At 44.9% G+C, this 24,656-nt stretch overlaps 2 protein-coding genes across 2 annotated transcripts; one reads left to right on the forward strand and one right to left on the reverse strand.

Moving 5' to 3' along the window:
* The first annotated feature begins 2,058 nt into the window (after positions 1-2,058).
* On the forward strand, positions 2,059-22,125 carry CLEC4C (C-type lectin domain family 4 member C). The gene is made up of 5 exons (XM_055280786.2): positions 2,059-2,089; positions 3,537-3,629; positions 8,798-8,908; positions 10,820-10,965; positions 21,943-22,125. The coding sequence occupies exons 1-5, from the start codon at positions 2,059-2,061 to the stop codon at positions 21,973-21,975; spliced, it is 414 nt and encodes a 137-aa protein (XP_055136761.1). The 3' UTR covers positions 21,976-22,125.
* Positions 21,045-24,319, reverse strand: DPPA3 (developmental pluripotency associated 3). Its single transcript, XM_055280783.2, has 4 exons — positions 24,111-24,319; positions 23,140-23,384; positions 22,344-22,385; positions 21,045-21,609 (listed from the first exon to the last, which is right to left on the reverse strand). The coding sequence occupies exons 1-4, from the start codon at positions 24,193-24,195 to the stop codon at positions 21,499-21,501; spliced, it is 483 nt and encodes a 160-aa protein (XP_055136758.1). The 5' UTR covers positions 24,196-24,319; the 3' UTR covers positions 21,045-21,498.
* Positions 24,320-24,656: the final 337 nt, after the last annotated feature.

Below are 24,656 nucleotides of genomic sequence, written 5' to 3' on the forward strand. Positions count from 1 at the left end.
TGGCTAATTTTTTGGATTTTTAGTAGAGATGGGGTTTCACTGTGTTGGCCAGGCTGGTCTTGAACTCCTGGCCTGAAGCAATCCACCCACCTCAGCCTCCCAAAGTGCTGAGATTATAGGCACGAGCCACTACGCCTGGCCACAAAATTCTTTAAAGAAGCCAATCCCATCCTCCCTCAGGAGCCAAGGGGCCACCTCACTCTCTCTTGTTACAGCAGATCCTGCCTCCCACAGTCACCCTGCTCCCAAGTGCAACCTCTGTCTGACCCTGCATGGTGTGTGGTGCCCTCCTGCCTCAGGCCGTGAGTACATGCAGCTGAACTGCTGTCAGTCTTATCTGTCCAGTGTCAGGTGTTGTGTGTCCAGCCACCCCATAACCCTGGGTTGGGACTCCCTCCCTCACAAACCGGGAGAAGAGGAAGTGAGCAAACCATCTACCAATTCTTATCTAGATTTGTCCTCTTCAGCTGTAGCTTTTGCAATACTCTGGTCATACTCAAAGCATTCTGCTGGGATGTCACCTGACCTGGGCCTACATGCGATTCTGCTTTTATTCTGAGAAAATAATTTGTCATTCTTTCTGCTTTTATAATTTGTTCTATTTTAAATTATTTTTCTCATTTTTGCCTTTGCTCCTTTCTTCTCAGCATTATATACTCAAAGGAATACCCTCATACTCTACATTTTAATCCAAGACAGAGGAATGCAACAGGGAGAACCCCTGAGGCAGGGGCAGAGGGAGGTTCGGGGAACTGTAAATGGGAGGTAGACAAGAGACCAAATAGGACTTTAAGTTGTTTCAGCAGGTATACAGCTTAGAAAGGATCTCATTGGTCTGGGTCCTAAAATATCTCAATGGATGGTTGCTAACGCAAAACTTTTTTTTTTTTTTTTTTTTGAGACTGAGTCTTGCTCTGTCACTCAGGGTGGAGTGCAGTGGCACGAACTCGGCTCACTGTAAGCTCCGCCTCCCGGGTTCAAGCAATTTTCCTGCCTCAGCGTCCTGAGTAGCTGGGACTACAGGCATGTGCCACCACGCCTGGCTAATTTTTGTATTTTTAGTAGAGATGGGGTTTCACCATGTTGGCCGGGATGGTCTGGATCTCCTGACCTCGTGATCTGCCCACCTCAGCCTCCCAAAGTGCTGGGATTACAGGCATGAGCCACCGCGCCCGGCTCAAAACTTTTTTCTCACTACTCTACAATTAAGTCTCAGTTGAACTCTGGGAATATTCTGGAATACCTAGGTTATTTATTTCTCAGTGTCTATTTCACCAGTAGTTGTAACCATCCTTCAACCAAACATCTCCATTTGAGTAGCATAGGCTATAATGGATTTTTTCTATTTAAGATTACTCAGCAGTGGCCGGGCACGTGGTGCCTCACAACGGTAACCCCAGGACTTTGAGAGTCTGTATTAGTCCATTTTCACACTGTTGATAAAGACATACCTGAGACTGGGCAATTTACAAAAGAAAGAACCTTTTTTTTTTTTTTTGAGATGGAGTTTTGCTCTTGTTGCCCAGGCTGGAGTGCAACGGCAGGAGGTCAAGAGTCCGAGACCAGCCTGGCCAATATGGTGAAACCCTGTCGCTACTAAAAATACAAAAATTAGCTGGGCATGGTGGCACATGCCTGTAGTCCCAGCTGCTCAGGAGGCTGACGCAGGAGAATCGCTTGAACCCGGGAGGCAGAGGTAGCAATGAGCTGAGATTGCACCACTGTACTCCAGCCTGCGTGGCAGAGTGAGACCCTGTCTAGAAAAAAAAAAAATGTAATCAGACCTGCAACCATGAACTGTTTTTCATGTATTTCTCCATTTCCTTGTTTGTGTTTCCTTATTTCTGAACATGATGTATTTTTTAAATTGAAAGCTTTAGCTCACTGCAGAAAGTCTCCTAAGTCACATCTCTTCCTTTGCAAGAGTAGGCGAAGAAGGACCTAAGGGCTTGGCTTGTTTGAAAGAACCAGATCCCCAAAGTAACGTCTTTAGGGAAAGTGATAGAAAAGCTTCTGCACCTCCTGATAGAGGAAGTCCAAAGGGTGTGTGCACACACAATGGTGCCTGAAGAAGAGCCTCAAGACCGAGGTGAGCACTCATCTGCTCAGTTCTAGGGAAGGTAGTCGGAGCAGGATGGAGTGGGAAAGAGGCATTGAGGTGATAGGGATGACTTTGGAAGAAGAAGTAGACAACTTTTCATAAATAATAATAATTTCAGTATGGAAATAGGTATAGACCCATAGGTCCATAGGTATGCTGGATCAGGGAAAGATGAAAGAAAAAAAGAAAGGCTGGGCGCGGTGGCTCACATCTGTAATCCAGCACTTTGGGAGGCCGAGGTGGGCAGATCACCTGAGGTCGGGAGTTCGAGACCAGCCTGACCAACATGGAGAAACCCTGTCTCTACTAAAAATAGAAAATTAGGGCTGGGCGCGGTGGCTCACGCTTGTAATCCCAGAACTTTGGGAGGCCGAGGCGGGCGGATCACGAGGTCAGGAGATCGAGACCATGGTGAAACCCCGTCTCTACTAAAAATACAAAAAATTAGCCGGGCGTTGTGGCGGGCGCTTGTAGTCCCAGCTACTCGGAGAGGCTGAGGCAGGAGAATGGCGTGAACCCGGGAGGCGGAGCGTGCAGTGAGCCGAGATTGCGCCACTGCACTCCAGCCTGGGTGACAGAGCGAGACTCCGTCTAAAAAAAAAAAAAAAAAAGAAAATTAGCCTGGCGTGCGGGCACATGCTTGTAATCCCAGCTACTTGGGAGGCTGAGGCAGGAGAATCACTTAAACCCGGGAGGGGGAGGTTGCAGTGAGCCACGATCGCGCCATTGCACTCCAGCCTGGGCAATAAGAGCGAAACTCCATCTCAAAAAAAAAAAAAAAAAAAAAAAAAAAAAGATAAAAAGAATAACAACTCGGGCCTAGAAGGCCTTAAAGGAATATGAATTTGGCCAGGCGTGCAGGCACATGCCTAAAGTCCCAGCTACTCAGAGGCTGAGGCAGGAGAATCACTTAAACCCGGGAGGGGGAGGTTGCAGTGAGCCACGATCGCGCCATTGCACTCCAGCCTGGGCAATAAGAGCGAAACTCCATCTCAAAAAAAAAAAAAAAAAAAAAAAAAAAAAAAGATAAAAAGAATAACAACTCGGGCCTAGAAGGCCTTAAAGGAATATGAATTTGGCCAGGCGTGCAGGCACATGCCTAAAGTCCCAGCTACTCAGAGGCTGAGGCAGGAGGACCACCTAAGCCTGGAAGTTTGAGGCCAAGGCTGTGCGATTTAAGGGAAAAGAGAGTAGGGAATTGGAAAGTACAGTTTACTCTGAGAGTTTTGCCTGGATTTGTCTTGGGTTCCAGGGTACTATCTGGTCATTTGTTCTGAGATAATTTCTATAATCTCTTGTTGCTTTCACATTTTTTCTGTTTTAATTAGTTTTGATCGTAGCCTGACTTTATTATTCTAAGGTTTTTGGGACTCTGGTTTCCTGGGTCTTTGGCAGTGGGGATTATGACTGTGCATTTGTCTTGCTGATCTGACAGAGAAAGCACTCTGGTGGTTCCAGTTGAAGGTCTGGTCCGTGGTGGTCGTATCCATCTTGCTCCTCAGTGTCTGTTTCACTGTGAGTTCTGTGGGTGAGTTCTTGGCTGGAGTGGAGTCATCTCTTGGTCCTTTTCCCAATCACTTTCTATCGATTTCCTGAAGAAACACATTCCCCTTTCTTTCTTTTTTTTTGTTTTTGAGACGGAGTCTCACTCTGTTGCCAAGGCTAGAGTGCAGTGGCGCAATCTCGGCTTACTGCAAGCTCCTTCTCCTGGGTTCACGCCATTCTCCTGCCTCAGTCTCCCAAGTAGCTGGGACTACAGGCGCCTGCCACCACGTCTGGCTAATTTTTTGTATTTTTAGTAGAGATGGGGTTTCATCATGTTAGCCAGGATGGTCTCCATCTTCTGACCTCGTGATCTGCCCGCCTCGACCTCCCAAAGTGTTGGGATTACAGGCGTGAGCCACCGCGCCCAGCCACGTTCCCCTTTCTTGACATAAAATGGCAACCCTAACTGAGAAGGCTATGTTTCTAATAAAATGAGTTATTACTATTATTAATTATTCTGGATAATTGTGTGTACTTCCAGGTTTCTTTGCCTGGTTTTAGTTGCATTTTTCAAACGTGATCATAACTGTCTTGGTCAGCTTGGGCTGCCATAACAAAATACCATAGACTGGGCCAGGCGTGGTAGCTCATGCTTGTAATCCTAGCACTTCGGGAGGCCAAGGCAGGCGGATCACCTGAAGTCAGGAGTTCAAGACCAGCCTGGACCATATGGTGAAACCCCGTCTCTACTAAAAATACAAAAATTAGCTGGGCGCAGTGGCTCGTGCCTGTAATCCCAGCTACTTGGGAGGCTGAGGCAGGAGACTCAGTTGAACCCTGGAGGCAGAGGTTGCAGTGAGCCGAGATCACGCCACTGCACTCCAGCCTGGGTGACAGAGTGAGACTCTGTCTCAAAGAAACAAAACAAAACAAAACAAAACAAAAACATAGACTGAGTGAGTTAAAAAACAGAAATTTATTTTCTGATGGTTCTGGAGGCTGGAAGTCTGACATGAGGACGTCAGGATGGTTGGGTATGGTGAGGTCCCTCTTCCTGACTTACAGGTGATGCCCTCTTGCTGTGTCCTCACATGATGGAGGGAGTGCTAGCTCTTCACGGTTTCTTCTTATAAGAGCACTCATCTCATCATGAGAGACTCCCTCACAACCTCATCTAAACCTGATTTCATCCCAAAGGCTCTATCTTCAAATAACACAAATTGGAGCTTAGGGCTTCCACATATGAACTTGGGGAGGACGCAATTCATTCTATAACAATAACTCTATGTTGATGGGTGTATTGATGGTAGGTACCATCTAGTTGATCTGCTCCTTTGTTTTAAAAATGCCTCTATTGGGAACATAAGTATTATTCTTTCTATGATGCTGTAATTGTATTACTGTGGGGTTTTAATCTTTATGTGAGATTCTTCCCAATATGACAGGAAAAATTGTTCATATGGCCAGGTAATGGCTCACACTGTAATCCCAGCACTTTGGGAGGCTCAGGTGGGAGGATTGCTTGAGGACAGGAGTTCAAGACCAGCCTGGGCAACATAGAGAAACCCTGTCTCTATAAAAAATAAAAAATATAACTTGGCTTGGTGGTACATGCCTGTGGTCCCAGCTACTCAGGAGGTTGAGGCAGGAGGATCGCTTGAGCCCAGGAAGTTGAGGCTGCAGTTAGCCATAATTGTACTACTGCAATCCAGCCTGGCTGACAGAGACCCTGTCTCAAAAAAAAAAAAAATGTTTATACAGTGATACAATGGAAGAATAAACGAAGTAAACTATTATTTAATTGCTACTCCCTTTGCCAAGTTTTATATTTTTGTGACACCTGAGAAATTTCCCAACTCTCTTGTTTACTATTTGGGTGTCAAAATGTGCTCTATTATCTAATATTATAATTAGCAACAGAAATGAAACATCTGTGAGGAAGTTACTGAATACGATGACTTCCTATGTCAAGTAAAAATGTGTTGATGGTACAGTCTTCAGTTTCTTTCTAGTTGTAAATACATCTCACAGTTTTCAATGTAACCCTAAGAGGCAGAATTATTACTAAAGTTAAACTTTGCTTTGCTTTTTATAACAAAGGGCAAGAGACAAAAGGCCTTAAAGATGTGATATGGTTGGGATAGTTGTCCCTTTCAAGTCTCATGTTGAAAATTTGAAATTTGGGGGCCGGGCGCAGTGGCTCACGCCTGTAATCCCAGCACTTTGGGAGGCCGAGGCGGGCGGATCACAAGGTCAGGAGATCGAGACCATCCTGGCTAGCACGGTGAAACCCCGTCTCTACTAAAAATACAAAAAATTAGCCGGGCGAGGTGGCAGGCGCCTGTAGTCCCAGCTACAAGGGAGGCTGAGGCAGGAGAATGGCGTGAACCCCGGGGGGCGGAGCCTGCAGTGAGCCGAGATCGCGCCACTGCACTCCAGCCTGGGTGAAAGAGCGAGACTCCGTCTCAAAAAAAAAAAAAAAAAAAAAAAAAGAAAATTTGAAATTTGGAAGGGACAACTATCACTTGAAATTTGAAATCCCCAGTGTTGGATGTGGGGCGTGGCAGGAGGTTTTGAATGATGCAGGTGGATCCCTCATAAATGGCTTGGTGCCCTCCTCAAAGGAATGAGTGAGTTCTTGCTCTGAGTTCGGGTGAGATCAGCCCCTCCCCCTCACTCTGTCTTGCACCCTCTCTTGCCATGTGATATGCTGGCTCCCACGTTGCCTTCCACTATGACTGAAAGCTTCTTTTTTTTTTTTTTTTTTTTTTTTTTTGAGACGGAGTCTTGCTCTGTCACCCAGGCTGGAGTGCAGTGGCACGATCTCGACTCATTGCAAGCTCCACCTCCTGGGTTCACGCCATTCTCCTGCCTCAGCCTCTCCGAGTAGCTGGGACTACAGGCACCCGCCACCACGCTCGGCTAATTTTTTATATTTTTTAGTAGAGACGGGGTTTCACCGTGGTCTCGATCTCCTGACCTCGTGATCCGCCCGCCTCAGCCTTCCAAAGTGCTGAGATTACAAGCGTGAGCCACCGCGCCCGGCCAACTGAAAGCTTCTTGAGGCCTCACCAGAAGGTGAGCAGTTGCTGGCACCATGCTTACTGTACAGCCTGCAGAACTGTGAGCCAGTAAAATGTCTTTTCTTTATAAATACCAAGTCTCAGGTATTCCTTTATAGCAATTAGCAATTATAGCATGCAATTATAGCAATGCAAACATGCAATTATAGCAATGCAAAAACGGACTAATACAAGATGGTTATTTAATTATCTGAGAGGAAAGAAGACATGCAAGAACTTAGAGACATAAATTAAGAGAAAATAGAAGAGTTTGACTAGGTTTAGTTTCAAAATCAGAATGACGAAATACATGAATAAAGAATTAAGCGAGGATAAGTGAAAAGTCAGATCTTGCTCTATGTGCATGCCAGTGAACAAAAGAGACCATTTTTAGCGAAACATGTCTAAATGTCTCCAAAGGGTTAGGTTTTACCTTATATTTAATTTGACCCAAATGGTTTTCTTACAGTTACAGCCATCAGAAAACTATAGAAAAACGAAAAGACCTGTGGTATTTCAGGATTAATAGAATTAGATGCTGTTACCTAGTAAGTCAACAAATGCTTACTGAACACCTACTATGAGCAGGCCACTTTTCTAGGTGCTGGGTATATAGCGTGAATACAATGAAATTCCTTCACTAGACTGTATGTTATTGTAGGGGGAGATCAAGATATATACACATATAAACTTATAAACAAACAAGATAAATGAATATAAGAAAGGGTTAAGAACATATTTTTTACTGGACCTGCACAGAAAGAAACGTGAGAAAAAAACAGTACGGCTTGAAATGGGATGGGCAAGAGAGAGATGTTGCAGACTTTGTAGAGCATAAGGTTCTTTTATTTATTTATTTATTTTTGAGATGGAGTCGCGTTCTGTTGCCAGGCTGGAGTGCAGTGGTGTAATCTCGGCACACTGCAACCTTCGCCTCCCAGGTTCAAGTGATTCTCCTGCCTCAGCCTCCTGAGTAGCTGGGATTAGTAGACACGTGCCACCACGCCTGGCTAATTTTTGTATTTTTAGTAGAGTCAGGGTTTCACCATGTCGGTCAGGCTGGTCTGAAACTCCTGACCTCATGATCTGCCCACCTCAGCCTCCCAAAGTGCTGGGGATTACAATCATGAGCCACTGTGCCCAGCCTTTTTTTTTTTTTTTTTTTTGAGACAAAGTCTGGCTCTATTGCCCAGGCTAGAGTGCAATAGCACAGTCTCCGCTCACTGCAACCTCCACCTCCCAGGTTCAAGTGATTCTCCTGCCTCAGCCTCCTGTAGCTGGGATTACAGGCATGTGCCACCATGCCCACCTAATTTTTGTATTTTTAGTAGAGACAGATTTTTACCATGTTGGCTGGGCTGGTCTTGAACTCCTGACCTCAGGTGATCCACCCACCTTGGCCTCCCAAAGTACTGGGATTATAGGTGTGAGCCACCATGCCTAGCCGTAAAGTTGTAAGTTTCTTTATTTTTATTTATTTATTTATTTATTTTTTGAGATGGAGTTGCACTCTTGTCACACAGGCTGGAGTGCAATGGCACGATCTCGGCTCACTGCAATCTCTGTCTTCTAAGTTCAAGTGATTTTCTTGCCTCAGCCTCTTGAGTAACTGGGATTACAGGCGCCTGCCACCACCCTTGGCTAATTGTTTTTTTTGAGACAGAGTCTTGCTCTGTCGTCCAGGCTGGAGTGCAATGCAATGGTGCAATCTTGGCTCACTGCAACCTCTGCCTCCTGGGTTCAAGCAATTCTCCTGCCTTAGCCTCCCAAGTAGCTCGGATTATAGGTGCCCGCCACCACGCCCAGCTAATTATTGTATTTTTAGTAGAGACAGGGTTTCACCATGTTGGTCAAACTCCTGACCTCAAGCGATCCACCAGCCTCGGCCTCCCAAAGCGCTGGGATTACAGGCGTGAGCCACTGCGCCTGGCCACCTGGCTAATTTTTATATTTTTGTTGGAGACGGGGTTTCACCATGTTGGCCAGGCTGGTCTCTAACTCCCGACCTCAAATGGTCCTCCCACCTCAGCCTCCTAAAGTGCTGAGATTACAGGTGTGAGTCACTGCGCCTGTCCACAGCATAAGGTTGTATAGTACAACATAGATCCACTTAAAAGGATGAGAACTAACTCTGATTTCTCTTTCCCAGTGACTCACAATTTTATGTATAGCAAAACTGTCAAGAGGCTGTCCAAGTTACGAGAGTATCAACAGTATCATCCAAGCCTGACCTGCATCATGGAAGGAAAGGACATAGAAGGTACAACTCTGCAATGAGTAACAAGACTTCCCTTGCTATTAATCAAATTCCTAGTCTGATGGTTTATATCTTCAGCACTAAAATTATCAACTGCGGCCTGGTTTTTCCTACTGCATTCTTTAACTGTCTACTTGGTATCTTAAATGGACACCTCAGGCCAGCCCGATGGTTCACACCTGTAATCCCAGCACTTTGGGAGGCCGAGGTGGGTGGATTACCTGAGGGTCGGGAGTTCGAGACCAGCCTGACCAACATGGAGAAACCTCATCTCTACTAAAAATGCAAAAAAAGGCCGGGCGTGGTGGCTCAGGCCTGTAATCCTAGCACTTTGGGAGGCCAAGGCGGGCAGATCACGAGGTCAGGAGATGAGACCAAGGTGAAACCCTGTCTCTACTAAAAATACAAAAAAATTAGCCGGGCATGGTGGCGGGAGAGGCTGAGGCAGGAGAATGGCGTGAACCCGGGAGGCGGAGCTTGCAGTGAGCTGAGATCGCGCCACTGTACTCCAGCCTGGGTGCCTGGGTGACAGAGCGAGACTCCGTCTCAAAAAAAAAAAAAAAAAAAAAAAAATGAAAAGAAAAGCCGGGCGCGGTGGCTCAAGCCTGTAATCCCAGCACTTTGGGAGGCCGAGGCGGGCGGATCACGAGGTCAGGAGATCGAGACCATCCTGGCTAACATGGTGAAACCCCGTCTCTACTAAAAATACAAAAAAAAATTAGCCGGGCGCAGTGGCGGGCGCCTGTAGTCCCAGCTACTCGGGAGGCTGAGGCAGGAGAATGGCGTGAACCCGGGAGGTGGAGCTTGCAGTGAGCCGAGATCGCGCCACTGCACTCCAGCCTGGGCGACAGAGCGAGACTCCGTCTCAAAAAAAAAAAAAAAAAAAAAAAAAAAAGAAAAATATTTAAGGCTTAGAGTGGTTTTATAATTTTCCCAAAATTACAGCACAGAAAATGAGGTTGCAACCCAGATCTGTCTGACTCTAGACTCATTCTTTATAATGGGATGCTAAACTCTAAATGATGTTTATATCTATAATTATTAGTGACAAATATAACATTGTCAAGCTTATTTTTGCTAAAGATGTGGACATGGTTCATATATGACCACCAATGAATGATGAGAACCTGAAGTTAAAGTATTTGTCTTTCAAATAATTTTTGTGGGTTTAAAGCAGGGCCTGGAAAACTAAGGCATGGGCCAAGCTCAACAAGCTGCCTACTTTTGTAAATGACATTTTATTGCCATACTCATGTTTTTTGTTTTTTTTTTTTTTGGTAACATATTGCCAGTGGTTGCTTTCGTACTGCAGTAGCAGAGTTGAGTAGTTGCAACAGAGACCGTATGGCCCAAAAAGCCTAAGATATTTACTATCTGGCCTTTTGCAGGAAGTTTGCTGGTCCCTGTATAGAGTGAAATGATCTAGGGATTAGTAAATACACCAGTAAATGAGTTCAGCTTTGGAAAATCCATGGAGATCCATAGGTGAAAACTAATTAAACCTTAGCGAGCTAAGCTTTTTTTTTTTTTTTTTTTTTTTTTTTTAATTATTATTTTTTGAGACGGAGTCTCGCTGTTGCCCAGGCTGGAATGCAGTGGCGCGATCTCGGCTCACTGCAGGCTCCGCCCCCCGGGTCACGCATTCTCCTGCCTCAGCCTCCCGAGTAGCTGGGACTACAGGCGCCTGCCACCTCGCCCGGCTAATTTTTTGTATTTTTTTAGTAGAGACAGGGTTTCACCGTGTTAGCCAGGATGGTCTCGATCTCCTGACCTCGTGATCTGCCCGCCTCGGCCTCCCAAAGTGCTGGGATTACAGGCGTGAGCCACCGTGCCAGGCCGCGAGCTAAGCTTATAACTTTATGTGAAGAGAATTTTCTGTTAATATTTTTTCTTCTTCTATACTCATTTGGGAAGATTGGAGCTGCTGCCCAACCCCTTGGACTTCATTTCAGTCTAGTTGCTACTTTATTTCTACCGTGATGCAATCTTGGACTGAGAGTCAAAAGAACTGTTCTGTGATGGGGGCTGATCTGCTGGTGATCAACACCAAGGAAGAGCAGGTATGTTCTAACAGGCAAGATGGTCAGCTAATCTGTTTCCTTTCTCAACTGATAGAGTCTTTTTTTTATTGCCCTGAAAGTTCAAAGAAAGGAAAAAAAAAAACAAAACTTCTGGGTAAAAAAAAACCAAAAAAACAAAAAACACAGGAAAATCTCCTTAATCTGGAACACTCAAAAATGACTTTTATTTTTATTATTATTATTTTTTTTGAGACAATCTCCTTTTGTTGCCCAGGCTTGAGTGTAATGGCATGATCTCAGCTCCCTGCAGCCTCCGCCTCCCGGATTCAGGTGATTCTCCTGCCTCAGCCTCCCAAGTAGCTGGGAGGACAGGCATGCACCACCACGCCTGGCTAATTTTTGTATTTTTAGAAGAGACGCGGTTTCACCATGTTAGTCAGGCTGGTCTTGAACTCCTGACCTCAAATGATCCACCTGCCTCGGCCTCCCAGAGTGTTGGGATTACAGGCGTGAGCCACCATGCCTGGCCAACAATAACTTTATTTTTTATTTTTATTTATTTATTTATTTTGAGACGGAGTCTCGCTCTGTCACCCAGGCTGGAGTGCAGTGGCACAATCTCGGCTCACTGTAACCTCCACCTCCTGGGTTCACGCCATTATCCTGCCTCAGCTTCCCAAGTAGCTGGGACTACAGGCGCCTGCCACCATGCCGGGCTAATTTTTTTGTATTTTTAGTAGAGATGGGGTTTCACCGTGTTAGCCAGGATGGTCTCGATCTCCTGACCTCATGATCCACCTGCCTCAGCCTCCCAATGTGCTGGGATTACAGGCGTGAACCACTGTGCCCGGATCTTCTTTTTTTAGTTTTTTGAGACAGAGTCTCCCTCTGTCATCCCACATTGGAGTGCAGTGGTGTGATCTCGGCTCACTGCAACCTCTCACTTCTGGGTTCAAGTGATTCTTCTGACTCAGCCTCCTGACCAGCTGCAATTACAGGTGCATGCCACCACTCCTGGCTAATTTTTGTATTTTTAGTAGAGACAGGGTTGCACCATGTTGTCCAGGCTAGTCTCAAACTCCTGGCCTCAAGTGATCCGCCTGCCTCGGTCTCCCAAAGTGCTGGGATTATAGACCTGAGACACCATGCCTGGCCTATAGAATGTTTCAAATTATCCTTGTGTGATGGATGTTGTACTCGAAAAATGATTTATAAAAATAACTGGAGGCCAGGCACGGTGGCTCATGCTTGTAATCCTAGCATTTTGGGAGGCTGAGGGGGGTGGATCACCTCAGGTCAGGAGTTTGAGACCAGCCTGGCCAATCTGGCGAAACCCCTTCTCTACTAAAAATACAAAAATTAGCTTGGCATGGTGGCACACGCCTATAATCACGGTTACTCGGGAGGCTGAGGCAGGAGAATCGCTTGAACCCAGGGGGCAGAGTTTGCAGTGAGCCGAGATCATGCCACTTCATTCCAGTCTGGGCGAAAAAGCAAAACTCAGTCTCCAAAAAAAAAAAAAAAAAATTTGGAGGCCTAAGATATTGTTCTCTTCCAAAGAGTATTTTCATTTGCTTTTGCCACATGCCTTGGCACAAGTCCTACAGTACATTACGGCAATTTCAAGGCTTGAAATTTCTACAATATCCAAATGATTCAAAGCCAGGTCATAATCTATATGAGATCCGATTTACTGCCTATTTACCCTTACCTCTTTCTTGGCTCTGGACTCTAATTTTTGCCTAACCCTACAAAGTTTTCAAAAGTGCTGTTCATCCTGTCTCCCCAGCCATGTTGTAAACTTTTATTTGTTTTGACTTCCTATGATACACTTAGCACAGAGTCTGAGCAGACAATAGACTACTTGAATGTTCAATGAATGAATGGATAAATTGATGTGGTGGAGAAGGAGGGAAGCACACAAACCATTAACAATGTCTTATATATGTTCATGTACATTGAAAACAATCTGAAAACCTATGTCAAAATATCTTTCCTTGTTTGTACATTATTTGAGGCCTGGCGAGGTATTTCATGCCTGTAGTCCCAGATGCTTGGGTGGCTGAGGCAGGAGAATTGCTTGAATCTGGGAGGCAGAGGTTGCGGTGAGCTGAGATCATGCCACTGTACTCCAGCCTGGGTGAGAGAGCAAGACTCCATCTCAAAAAGAAACAAGTAAAACAAAATATATGACGGCTAGGTGCAGTGGCTCATGCCTGTAATCTCAGCATGTTGGGAGGCCAAGGTGGGCAGATCACTTGAGGCCAGGAGTTCAAGACCAGCTTGGGGGCCAGGCACGGTGGCTCACGCCTGTAATCCCAGCACTTTGGGAGGCTGAGGCGGGTGAATCACAAGGTCAGGAGATTGAGACCATCCTGGCTAACATGATGAAACCCTGTCTCTACTAAAAATGCAAAAAATTAGCTGGGCATGGTGGCGGGAGCCTGTAGTTCCAGCTACTCGGGAGGCTGAGGCAGGAGAATGGCGTGAACCCAGGAGGTGGAGCTTGCAGTGAGCTGAGATCACACCACTGCACTCCAGCCTGGGCAACAGAGCAAGACTCCGTCTCAAAAAAAAAAAAAAAAAAAAAAAAAAAGTTTAAAAAACCACTTTCTTGGGGTTGGATATGATGAATAAAAAGAAAATAAATTAAAAAAACCTTTCAGTTATTAAGTTTAGAATTTAGAAATATAATACTCCATAATGAAAAAGTAATTTGTAGTAAAATATATACTCGACATGTAAATGTTCATTTTAAACATTTGAATTATACTTGATTCAAAGCTCTCCCATTCCAGTGATAGTCAGGGGTGGTTTTAGATTCTCAACACTGACCAGCCATCAGTTTCCTCTCTGTGGCAATGGCCTAAAACTTGGCTGTTTCATGGGGTTGCATTGATTGGATTTTAGAGAGCTCTATGGGTGTTGGTCTCTGCCCGGTCCTTTGTCATAAAGATGGAGCTGAGGCTCAAACTTTTACTCCCATCCCCACAACCTTTTGCTTTCGGGAAATTCTCATCCAGCAGTGCCTTGCTGGGGGAAGGTCATGGGTGGTTGCTTACAAGATGGTTTGTGTTCCAGCCACTTTCTGAACTGTACTTGCTTCACCAAATGGTGGGAATGCCAGCTGTCTGCAGACACTGCCTAGCATCATCCTGCACTCTTTTCTCACCAACCGACAGCATCAGGCCTGGCTACCAGGCTCTCTGCTGGTTCAATGGCTCAGCAATTAGATTAGATGTAATTACCAGCTCCAGTTTTATTTGTGGGCAAAGATACTTTGGTCACATCTGATCCTGCAAGGAGGAGGGAGTACATATAAAATGCCCTGCCCTTTTCCCAAAAAAAGATAAAGCAGATAGGAATCAGTAACATAAGGTCGGCATTCTCCCAAATGTACTCTCTTGTCCTATCACTAGCCTACTTTTGATAGTGAAAGATGTTCTTGTGTCTGATCTTACAAAACGGTGTCCCTTAGCAAACCCTGAAGGAAGGAAACTGAGCTGGAGTTACTCTGAAACTAAAATGTGACTATGGGTCCTGGTAACCAGGAAATAGGAAAGATCTCATCTACCACCTCTCATTTAGCAAGTTATACACACCATTTCTTCCTGATATTTATTACTAGATTTTTACTTTTTTTTTTTTTTTTTTTTGAGATGGAGTTTCACTCTTGTTGCCCAGGCTGGAGTGCAATGGCGTGATCTCGGCTCACTACAACCTCGTCTCCCAGGTTCAAGTGATTCTCCTGCGTCCCACTCCCAAGTAGCTGGGATTACAGGCACGCACCACCATGCCCAGCTAATTTTTGTATTATTAGTAGAGACGGGGTTTCACCATGTTGGCCAGGCTGGTCTCGAACTCCTGACCTCAGGTGATCCACCTGCCTTGCCTCCGCCTCTCAAAGTGTTGGGATAACAGGCGTGAGCCGCTGCGCCTGGCCAAGACTCTATTTTGAAAAATAATGGATCTTAAGATAAACTTAATTTTCAATCTCTCTCTTTTTTTTTTTTTCTTCTGAGATGGAGTCTTGCTCCGTCGCCCAGGCTGGAGTGCAGTGGCGCGATCTCAGCTCACTACAATCTCCGCCTCCCAGGTTCGAGCGATTCTCCTGCCTCAGCCTCCTGAATAGCTGGGATTACAGGCGTCCGCCACCATGCCCGGCTAATTTTTGTATTTTTAGTAGAGATGAGGTTTCACAATGTTGGCCAGGCTGGTCTTGAACTCCTGACCTCAGGTAATCCACCCACCTCGGCCATCCCAAAATGCTGGAATTACAGGCGTGAGCCACTGTGCCTGGCTTCTCTCATAAGGAATTCAAAAGAATAGAGAAAAGCCCACAAGCATATGAGAAATCTCATTATGGCACAGCACAAATTTGATAAGTGATAGATCAAACCAAAGTATCATTATAACAATTTTTTATTTTTTGAGACAAGGTCTCACTCTATTGCCCAAGCAGGGCTGTGATCTCAGCCTCTTGAGTACCTGGGACCACAGGTGCACACCACCACACCCAGCTAATTTTTTTATTATTTGTAAAGATGAGGTCTAGCTATGTTGCCCAGGCTGGCCTTAAACTCCTGGGCTCAAGTGATCCTCTCGCCTCAGCCTCCCAAAGTGCTGGGACCACAGACGTAAGACACTGTGCCCAGCCTATTTTTAATTTATTTTTAGAGAAGGGGCCTCACTATGTTGCCCAGGCTGCAGTGCAGCAGCTATTCACAGTGTGATCATAGGGCACTACAGCCTCGAACTCCTGGCCTCAAATGATCCTCCCTCCTCAGCTCAGGAGTAGCTGGGACTACAGGTTTATGTCACCTTGCCCGGCCTAATAATATTTTAAGTTAATAAAGTCTCAAAAACTTGAAAAAGAAGAACAAAGTTGGAGGACTCACACTTCCTGATTTCAAAATGTACCACAGAGCAAGAGTAACCAAGACAGTGTGATACTGGCATAAAAACAAACATATAGATCAGGCCGGGTGAGGTGGATCACACCTGTAATCCCAGCACTTCGGGATGCCAAGGTGAGCGGATGGCCTGAGATCAGGAGATCAAGACCAGCCTGGCCAACATGGTGAAACCCAGTCTCTACTAAAAATACAAAAATTAGCCCGGCGTGGTAGCACACACCTGTAGTCCCAGCTACTCGGGAGGCTGAGGCAGGAGATCGCTTGAACCCAGGAGACGGAGGTTGCAGTGAGCCAAGATCGCACCATGGCACTCCAGCCTGGGCAACAGAGCAAGACTTCATCTCAATAAATAAATAAATAAACAAACAAACATATAGATCAATATAATAAGCAAATTCAAAAATGAAACATTCACATTAATAGTCAATTGATTATTAACAACTCAATAGGGAAAGAGTGGTCTTTTCAACACATGTTGCTTGGACAGCTAGATAACCATATGCAAAAGAATTAAGTAGGACCCCTATCTAACATCGTATAGAAAAAAATATAAATATTTTTTAAGTCACAGAAACTTTTATTGGAAACGAATGAGCTGTAGTAAAGTGACAACCAGTGCAAGTGACCATATGGATGAGGTGGGGGTACAGGTGGGTACCAAGGGCTGGCCCAAGACCAGAGCTGGTGACCGCTGGGGCCTGATTGTGGGGCCTTGGGCCATAGGCCCTTTGGGCTGGAGTGCGTGGGCCCAGTAGAAATACAAAAATAAACTCTGGGCCGGGTGTGGTGCCCGCGCTGGGATTACGCCTGTAATCCCAGCACTTTGGGAGGCCGAGGCGGGCGGATTGCCTGAAGTCAGGAGTTCCAGATCAGCCTTGCCCAATGTGGTGAAACCCCTTCTCTACTAAAAATACAAAAATTAGCTAGGCGAGGTGGCAGGCGCCTGTAATCCCAGCTACTTGGGAGGCTGAGGCAGCAGAATCACTTGAACCCAGGAGGTGGAGGTTGCAGTGAGCCGAGATTGCACCATTGCACTACAGCCTGGGCTACAAGAGCGTAACTCTGCCTCAAAATAAATTAATAAATAAATAAATTGCCTTTTGAACCCCTAGGCTCCTCTAGCCCATTTCCTCCCTTCCTATCCCTTCCACATCTTCCCCCCGGCCCCCAACACTACACCTGGCTAATTAATTTTTTATTGTCTGCAGAGACTAGGATCTCACTATGTTGCCCAGGCTAGTCTCGAACTCCTGGCCTCAAGCAAACCTCTGGCCTCAGCCACCAAAAGTGCTGAGATTATAGGCATGAGTCACTACATCTGGCCATAAATTTCTTGAATTTTATCCTTCTACTGTGGTTATATAAGTCAATATTCTTGTTCTAAGAAAACACAAACTATTTTTGGATGAAGTGTTATAATATCCGAAATTTACTCTCAAATATCTGTTTAAAAAGAGAAAATACAGAATGTTAAATGAAATGTGGCTAATGCTAACAATTGTTGTATCTAGGTAAAATGTACACACGGGTTTATGAGCTTAAGCTTGCAACTTTATGTAGTTTGAAATTTTTTTAAAAAGAAGGTTAAAGTAAAACAAAAAATGTTGAGTGAACAGCAAATATAGAAATCAACAGCATTAGCCTGGGCAACACAGTGAAACTCTGTCTCTTCAAACAATACAAAAAATTAGCCGGGCATTGTGGCTCATGCCTGTAGTTCTAGCTACTCGAAAGGCTGAGGTGGGAGGATTGCTTCAGCCCAGGAGGTGGAGTTTGCAGTGAGCCAAGCCTCACTACACTCCCAGCCTGGGCAACTGAGCGAGACCCTGGCTCAAATAAGTAAATATAGAAAAAAAAAAACTTTCATATATTACAACCATTTGAAAAATGTAATGGCAATATTTTAACACACCATAAAATAATCTGAAGAGGAAGATATCTGTAGAAAGTACGACTTGGAGGCCGGGCGCGGTGGCTCACGCTTGTAATCCCAGCACTTTGGGAGGCCGAGGCGGGCGGATCACGAGGTCGGGAGATCGAGACCACGGTGAAACCCCGTCTCTACTAAAAATACAAAAAATTAGCCGGGCGTGGTGGCGGGCGCCTGTAGTCCCAGCTACTCGGAGAGGCTGAGGCAGGAGAATGGCATGAACCCGGGAGGTGGAGCTTGCAGTGAGCCGAGATCGTGCCACTGCACTCCAGCCTGGGCGACAGAGCGAGACTCCGTCTCAAAAAAAAAAAAAACAAACAAACAAACAAAAAAAAGAAAGTACGACTTGGGCCAGGCGCAGTGGCTTATGCCTGTAATCCCAGCACTTTGGGAAGCCGACGTGGGGAGATCACCTGAGGTCAGGAGTTCGAGACCAGCTTGGCCAATGTTGTGAAACTCCTTCTCTACTAAAAATACAAAAATTAGCTGCGCATGGTGGCAGGCGCCTGTAATCCCAGCTATTTGAGAGGCTGAGGCAGAATTGCTTGAACCCAAGAGGCGGAGGTGGCAGTGAGCCGAGATCATGCCATTGCATTACAGCCTGGGCTACAAGAGCAAAACACCATCTCAAAAAAAAAAAAAAGAACTTGGCTTAGCTGATTTCCATCTCAGATAAGACACTTCTTATGTAACTTTGAGCAAGTTCATTACTTTTGTGCTTTTTTTTTTCTGTAAAATGAAGACACCAAAAGTGACCTATCTCAGAAGTTTTGAGGTTTAAATAAGCTAATGCACGTAAAGTCCTTAGAATAATGCCTAGCACTCAGTAAATGTAAAGTGGGAGCATAAAGATTCAGGGCAACTTGAATTGATGCTCTCGGCAGGAAATACATGAAAGGAAGGTATTATTATAGAAAGGTTTAAAAATATACCTAAATACTAGCCAGGCGCGGTGTCTCATACCTATAATCCCAGTACTTTGGGAGGCCAAGGCAGGCAGATTGCCTGAGGTCAGGAGTTCGAGACCAGTCTGGCTAACATGGTGAAACCCTGTCTCTACTAAAAATACAAAAATTAGCTGGGCGTGGTAGCACGCACCTGTAGTCCCAGCTACTTGGGAGTCTGAGGCAGGAGAATCTCTTGAACCTGGGAGGTTGAGGTTGCAGTGAGCAGAGATGGCACCACTGCACTTCAGCCTGGGTGACAGAGTGAGACTGCATCTCAAAAGAATTCTAAAGGACATGTGACGTGTAGAATTAATGTTTTCATTAATTTATAAATTTAATGTGATTGCAATAAGTTGCCTTTTTCAACTAGTCAAGTGACTTTCAAGCTCATACAGAAAAATAATAAAAGTTAGCTTTGCTACTAGGAACGATTTATAAGTTATAACAAATGCTCCGCCGGGCATGGTGGCTCATGCCTGTAATCCCAGCACTTTGGGAGGCTGAGGGGGGTGGATCATCTGAGGTCAGGAGTTCGATAGCAGCCTAACCAACATGGTTAGACCCTATCTCTACTAAAAAATACAAAATTATCCGGGCGTGGTGGCACATGCCTATAATCCCAGCTACTCGGGAAGCTGAGGCAGGAGAATCGCTTGAATATGGGAGGCAGAGGTTGCAGTGAGCTGATATTGCGCCACTGCCCTCCAGCCTGGGCAACAAGAACGAAACTCCATCTCAAAAAAAAAAAAAAAAAAAAAAAGAAAAGAAATAGAACCAATGCTCAAGTCTGCCTCACATTTGTCCTTGCTAGTAGACCGTGTTAAATTTAGTTCTTCAGTGGGGTAACTTCTGATGACCAAACTTGGCAGTGTGGTCCTGCACTCCAGCCTGGGCAACAAAGTGAGACCCCATCTCAAAAAACAAAACAAAAACCACAAAGAAATCGCTGGATTGCATCTTCTTGGGTTATTATATATCATGCAGATATTCTTTCCAATTCTCCCTGTGATATTATGAAATGTATTTCTTCTTAGTCACCATTTCCTGTCACATAGCTCCTAAAATCTTCGAAATCTCTGGAGTGGTAACTTTTGTATGCTAATGGTGACTGCTTTGCTGGGGGCTCCAAGATAGCCTCAGGATGTGGGCTGGTTGCCAGGAGAAACCACCAAGTGATTGGAGGGTTGAAAGTTTCACTCCCATTCAGGGACCTCCAGAAGGGACAGGGGCTGAAGGTTGAGTTGATAAACCAATGGCCAGTGATGTAATCAATCATGCCCACCTAATGAAGCTTCCCTAAAAACACAAATGGAATGAGTTCTGAGGGCTCTGGGATAGCTGCACACATGGAGACTCCTTAAGGGTGGTTCACCCTGCTTGTCTTTTCTCCTATACCTCGCCCTATGCATCTCTTCCATCTGGTTGTTCATCCGTATCCTTTGCAATATCCTTCACAATAAGTAAGGTGTTTCCCTGAGTTCTATGAGCCACTAGAGCAAACTAATCAAACTCAAGCAAGAGGTCGAGGGAACCCTGATTTGTAGCTGGTCAGTCAAAAGCGCAGGTAAGACAACCTGAAGCTTGTGATTGGCATTAGAAGTACAGGCAGTCTTGTGGGACTGAGACTTCAACCTGTGAGATCTAGAGCTATTTCCAGGTAGACAGTGCTGGAATTGAATTAGACACCCAGCTGGTATCTACTGCAGAATTGCTTGCTTGGAGGCCAGGCGCCGTGGCTTACACCTGTAATCCCAGCACTTTGGGAGGCCAAGGCGGGCAGATCATCTGGTCAGGATTCCAGACCAGCCTGGCCAGTATGGCGAAACCCTGCCTCTACTAAAAACACACAAATTAGCCAGGCGTGGTGGCAGGTGCTTGTAATCCCAGCTACTCAGGAGGCTGAGGCAAGAGAATCGTTTGAACTCAGGAGGCGGAGGTTGCAGTGAGCCGAGATCGTGCCATTGCACTCCAGCCTGGGCTACAAGAGCGAAACTGTCTCAGAAAACAAAACAAAAAAGAATTGCTTGCTTGGTGTGAGGACCCCTGCATATTTCCTATCAACAACGTAGTAAGCTCCACTTCTGTTCTACCTCCTTCCGATTTTCACATCTCTAATGGGAAGTTGATATTTGCAAGTATCTGTGCCTGTTTTCCAATCTTACCCAAATGTACAATGAAGTTTCTTCCCAGTGGGGAGATATCATAAAATATTAGAATGCCAGAAATTTACATTGTAGGAATGTAATAAAACCATTGTTCATCTAATTGTTAGCAAGAACAAGAATAAAACCAAGAACAATTTTTAAAAGGTACTCAAATGTCAACTTTATTGTTTCTATATAAACACCTTTTTGTACTGAAAACTAAAAATAACAAAGTTTGCTGTGATTGCAATCCAAATTTTTGAAAGCCAGAAATTCTAATTATGCTATAGCCAAACTACCTAATGCTTTCTTTATCCACAACAAGTAACTTTGCTTCAATTTCTTGATGTTGGGTTTCATCTCACTGACTTTGGGCTTCTAAGACACATGGGAATACTTATATCGTCTTGGCTTCTTGGGTCAAATCAAACAGTAGGGCTAAAGTTATTCAAATACATTCAGATTACACAGATCCCTTATGAATTACTAGTATCATAGTAGGAAAAGATACAAGAAGAAAAATATATCCTAGAACTCATCAAAATTATTGGTGTATAGTCTATACTAGCATAGAGTAGCTTTTTCAACCTGCCATATAAAATTACCAGCAAGAAAAAAAGGTGCAAGAATAAGATTTATGGCTGAAGTGGCTTGGTGTCATGATCCCCTATTTTAGCATTCTCAGAAGGATCCCATCCATTAGACACGCAGAAACTGCAGGGACATTTGAATGGTCTTGGTTCCTTCTGAAAAAAAATGATGAAATGGATTAACTGGAATATTGTACCCCAGAGAAATGTAATAAACCCTCAACTATAATATTGTTTATTTAGGTAAGTGTTGGAACGGGGAACACACACAAAAAGGGCATATGGGCCAAAAGCAAAACATTTTAGGAGAAAAAAAGAGGGAGGATCAAAATATGGGTACCACAGAATGGCAGAGCTTGTGGGTCATTTTGTAATGGTAACAAGTGCAGGTTGTCAATAAAACATTCTAGTCTCAGTTCTCTGAATGCCTTAAATGTAACTCATTCTGTTGCTAGACGCTGCTGAAGTGTTCGTCCTCTTACTATACAGTGCTACCCTGAAGATATTTGTGACAGCACGTGAAAGTATCAACCTAACACCAAGAGTGACCCCTAGTGTAAACTATGAACTCTGGATGATAATCCTGTCAGGGTAAATTCATCAGCTGCAAAGTGTGCAATTCTGGTGTGTGACGTTGACAGTAGAGGCGGCATGTGTGGGGTGTGAGGGAAGGGCTATGAACATAAAACTTCTCTGAAAAATAAAGAATAAAGAATATATTTTTTTAAAACTACAAACATGAATTGACTTATCCATCGTTCCTGGGGATTCAGAAAGTCCAAGTAAATTCCGTAATTCCCTATTCTGACAAAAGGAAACAAACCAGATACCCCTCCACATGTACAGCCAAAAAAAAAAAAGGAAAATAAAAAGAAAAAAATTAGACTTACCTTAACTCCCTTAAGCCCATTGTTTGTTGGTATTCTTTCATGCTTCATGGGAAGAAAAAAATTTATGTTTATTAAAACTCTATCAAGAAAAAGATTACTAATATTACATATCTATATAAGGGAGAGAAGCTAGGGAATTTGTTATTGAGACGGGGTCTTTCTCTGTTGCCCAGGCTGGATTGCAGTGGAGCAATCATGGCTCACTGCAGCCTTAACCCCCCAGGCTCAAGTGATCCAGCTGCCTCAGCCCTCAGCCACCCACCCCACAGCAGCTGGGACTTACAGGCATGCACCACTACACCCAGCTAATTAATTTTTTGTAGAGATGGCTGATTTTATTAATTTTTTATATTGCCTAGGCTGGTCTGGAACTCCTTCAGCTCAAGTGATCCTCCCCACCTCAGCCTTCCAAAGTGCAGGGATTACAGACGTGAGCTAGGAGTCTTTTTGCCCAGGCCGGAGGGCAATGGCAGTCTCGGCTCACTGCAACCTCTGCCTCCAGGGTTCAAGCGATTCTCTATCCTCAGTCTCCCGAGTAGCTGAGATTACAGGTGCCCCCCACCAGGCCCAGCTAACTTTTTGTATTTTTAGTAGAGGCAGGATTTCACCATGTTGGCCAGGCTGGTTTCGAATTCCTGCCCTCATGTGATCCACCTGCCTCAGCCTCCAAAAAGTGCTGAGATTACAGGCCTCAGCCACCGCACCGGGCCTAGAGCTAGGGAGTCTTAATTAGGTCTTAATTTATGAGTGTCACTCCCCGGAATTGGGCAGCCCCGGCCCCATCACATCAACATACCGTACGAACTCTGCCGAGTAATATGTATCTCAATCTTGCCAACTTTTCTCTCTGCACAGACAGCAATGTTCTTATTCCTCTCCCCTCGTAAAACAACTCATCTGCCATTTCCTTGAGGACTGCTGCTTTTGCAGCCTGTCGACGGAGTAAAGCTTCCTGTACAGGAGAAGCAGATTCGCTACTAGCGTTGATAGTCAAGTTACTAAGGTTCTTTATCAACGCCTCAGGGCAGATTTGAGAGGCCCCTGAAAGAGAAGGTTAAAAACCATTACATTAAGGGGATCTTCAACATTCACACTTCGACTAGGTCTGTCCTTAAGCAGGGGAACAGGGCGCTGTGTGGGAAATTCCTCAGGGTGGAAGGTCACAGTAAACAACGCACAACCTCTAGTCTTTTCTTAAAAATCGGAAAGTTAGCCCGGCGCGGTAGCTCACGCCTGTAATCCCAGCACTTGGGGAGGCCGAGGCGGGCGGATCATCTGAGGTCGGGAGTTGGAGACCAGCCTGACCAGACAGAAACCCCGTCTCAATTAAAAATACAAAATTAGCCTGACATGGTGACACACGCCTGGAATTCCAGCTACTCAGGAAGGCTGAGGCAGGAGAATCGCCTAAATCCGGGAGGCGGAGGTTGCAGTGAGCCGAGATGGCGCCACTGCACTCCAGCCTGGGCGACAGAGCGAGACTCCGTCTCAAAAAAAAAAAAACAAAAAAAAAACAAAAGAAATCTGAAGTACTCCCAAACATAGTGAATAAAATAATACAATTCTCACCACCACCGCTTTTAATAAAGTCTTTGACCTCTGTGTTTTCTCACCGGAGGAAGCTGGACTCCCTCTGGTTTGAGGTTTACCTAAATACATTCCTCTTGCAAAGACTGAAGTCAACATTAAAAAAAAAAAAGACGGCAGCCTTTCGACCTCCCAACCCCCCTATAATCATATAGTCAAGAAGGGCATTATCTGGCTTACCTGAATCGTCCCGGGAATTTTCTTCGGTGAGCATTTGTGGAGACTCTGGGATGTAGGTTGGATTAAACTTCTGTGATGGGTCCATCGGCGTCTTGACACAACACTAAGCTTCTCCTGGATCTTTGAAACCTAGCAGAAACTGATGACGGAGCCTCAAATTGCTACAAGGTAGCCCGGAAAGAGGCTGAAAACCGGAGCTGCAACGAATGGTCGAGGAACTGACGTAAAATATAGGTCCGGCTTCCTCTTAAAATACAGATAAGCCAATCTTCCAGGATATTTGAATGTTAATGATCCAATGATTAGAGGATTAAGGGATCCAAATGATGAAAGGTTAATGGGCGTAGTTTAGACTAATAGGGTAGTTCTTCATCTGCTTTGCATTAAAATAATATATCCTATGTCATATCTGCTAGAAAATTTATTGAAAACTCTTTTTGTGGTTCTAAGGTTGCCTTACATATAAGTTGTTTTTTTCATGTTGTTTTTTTGTTTTCCCAAACTCTACTCCTGGAGATGGCTTGTTCTGTGAACTGGGCTTAAGTG

This window comes from Symphalangus syndactylus, chromosome 5 (genome assembly GCF_028878055.3).
Source record: "Symphalangus syndactylus isolate Jambi chromosome 5, NHGRI_mSymSyn1-v2.1_pri, whole genome shotgun sequence".
Classification (NCBI taxonomy): domain Eukaryota; kingdom Metazoa; phylum Chordata; class Mammalia; order Primates; family Hylobatidae; genus Symphalangus; species Symphalangus syndactylus.

Bases quoted from the DNA above. Each gene is read 5' to 3' on its own strand.
- CLEC4C (XM_055280786.2), top strand. From the start codon at position 2,059: ATGGTGCCTGAAGAAGAGCCTCAAGACCGAG. The intron at 2,090-3,536 runs GTGAGCACTCAT...CTGATCTGACAG, and splicing joins AGAAGAGCCTCAAGACCGAG to AGAAAGCACTCTGGTGGTTC. The intron at 8,909-10,819 runs GTACAACTCTGC...TCATTTGGGAAG, and splicing joins GGAAGGAAAGGACATAGAAG to ATTGGAGCTGCTGCCCAACC.
- DPPA3 (XM_055280783.2), bottom strand. From the start codon at position 24,195: ATGGACCCATCACAGAAGTTTAATCCAACCTACATCCCAGAGTCTCCA. The intron at 23,385-24,110 runs GTAAGCCAGATA...CTTCTCTTTCAG, and splicing joins AAATTCCCGGGACGATTCAG to GGGCCTCTCAAATCTGCCCT. The intron at 21,610-22,343 runs GTAAGTCTAATT...ATTTTTTTTCAG, and splicing joins ATGGGCTTAAGGGAGTTAAG to AAGGAACCAAGACCATTCAA.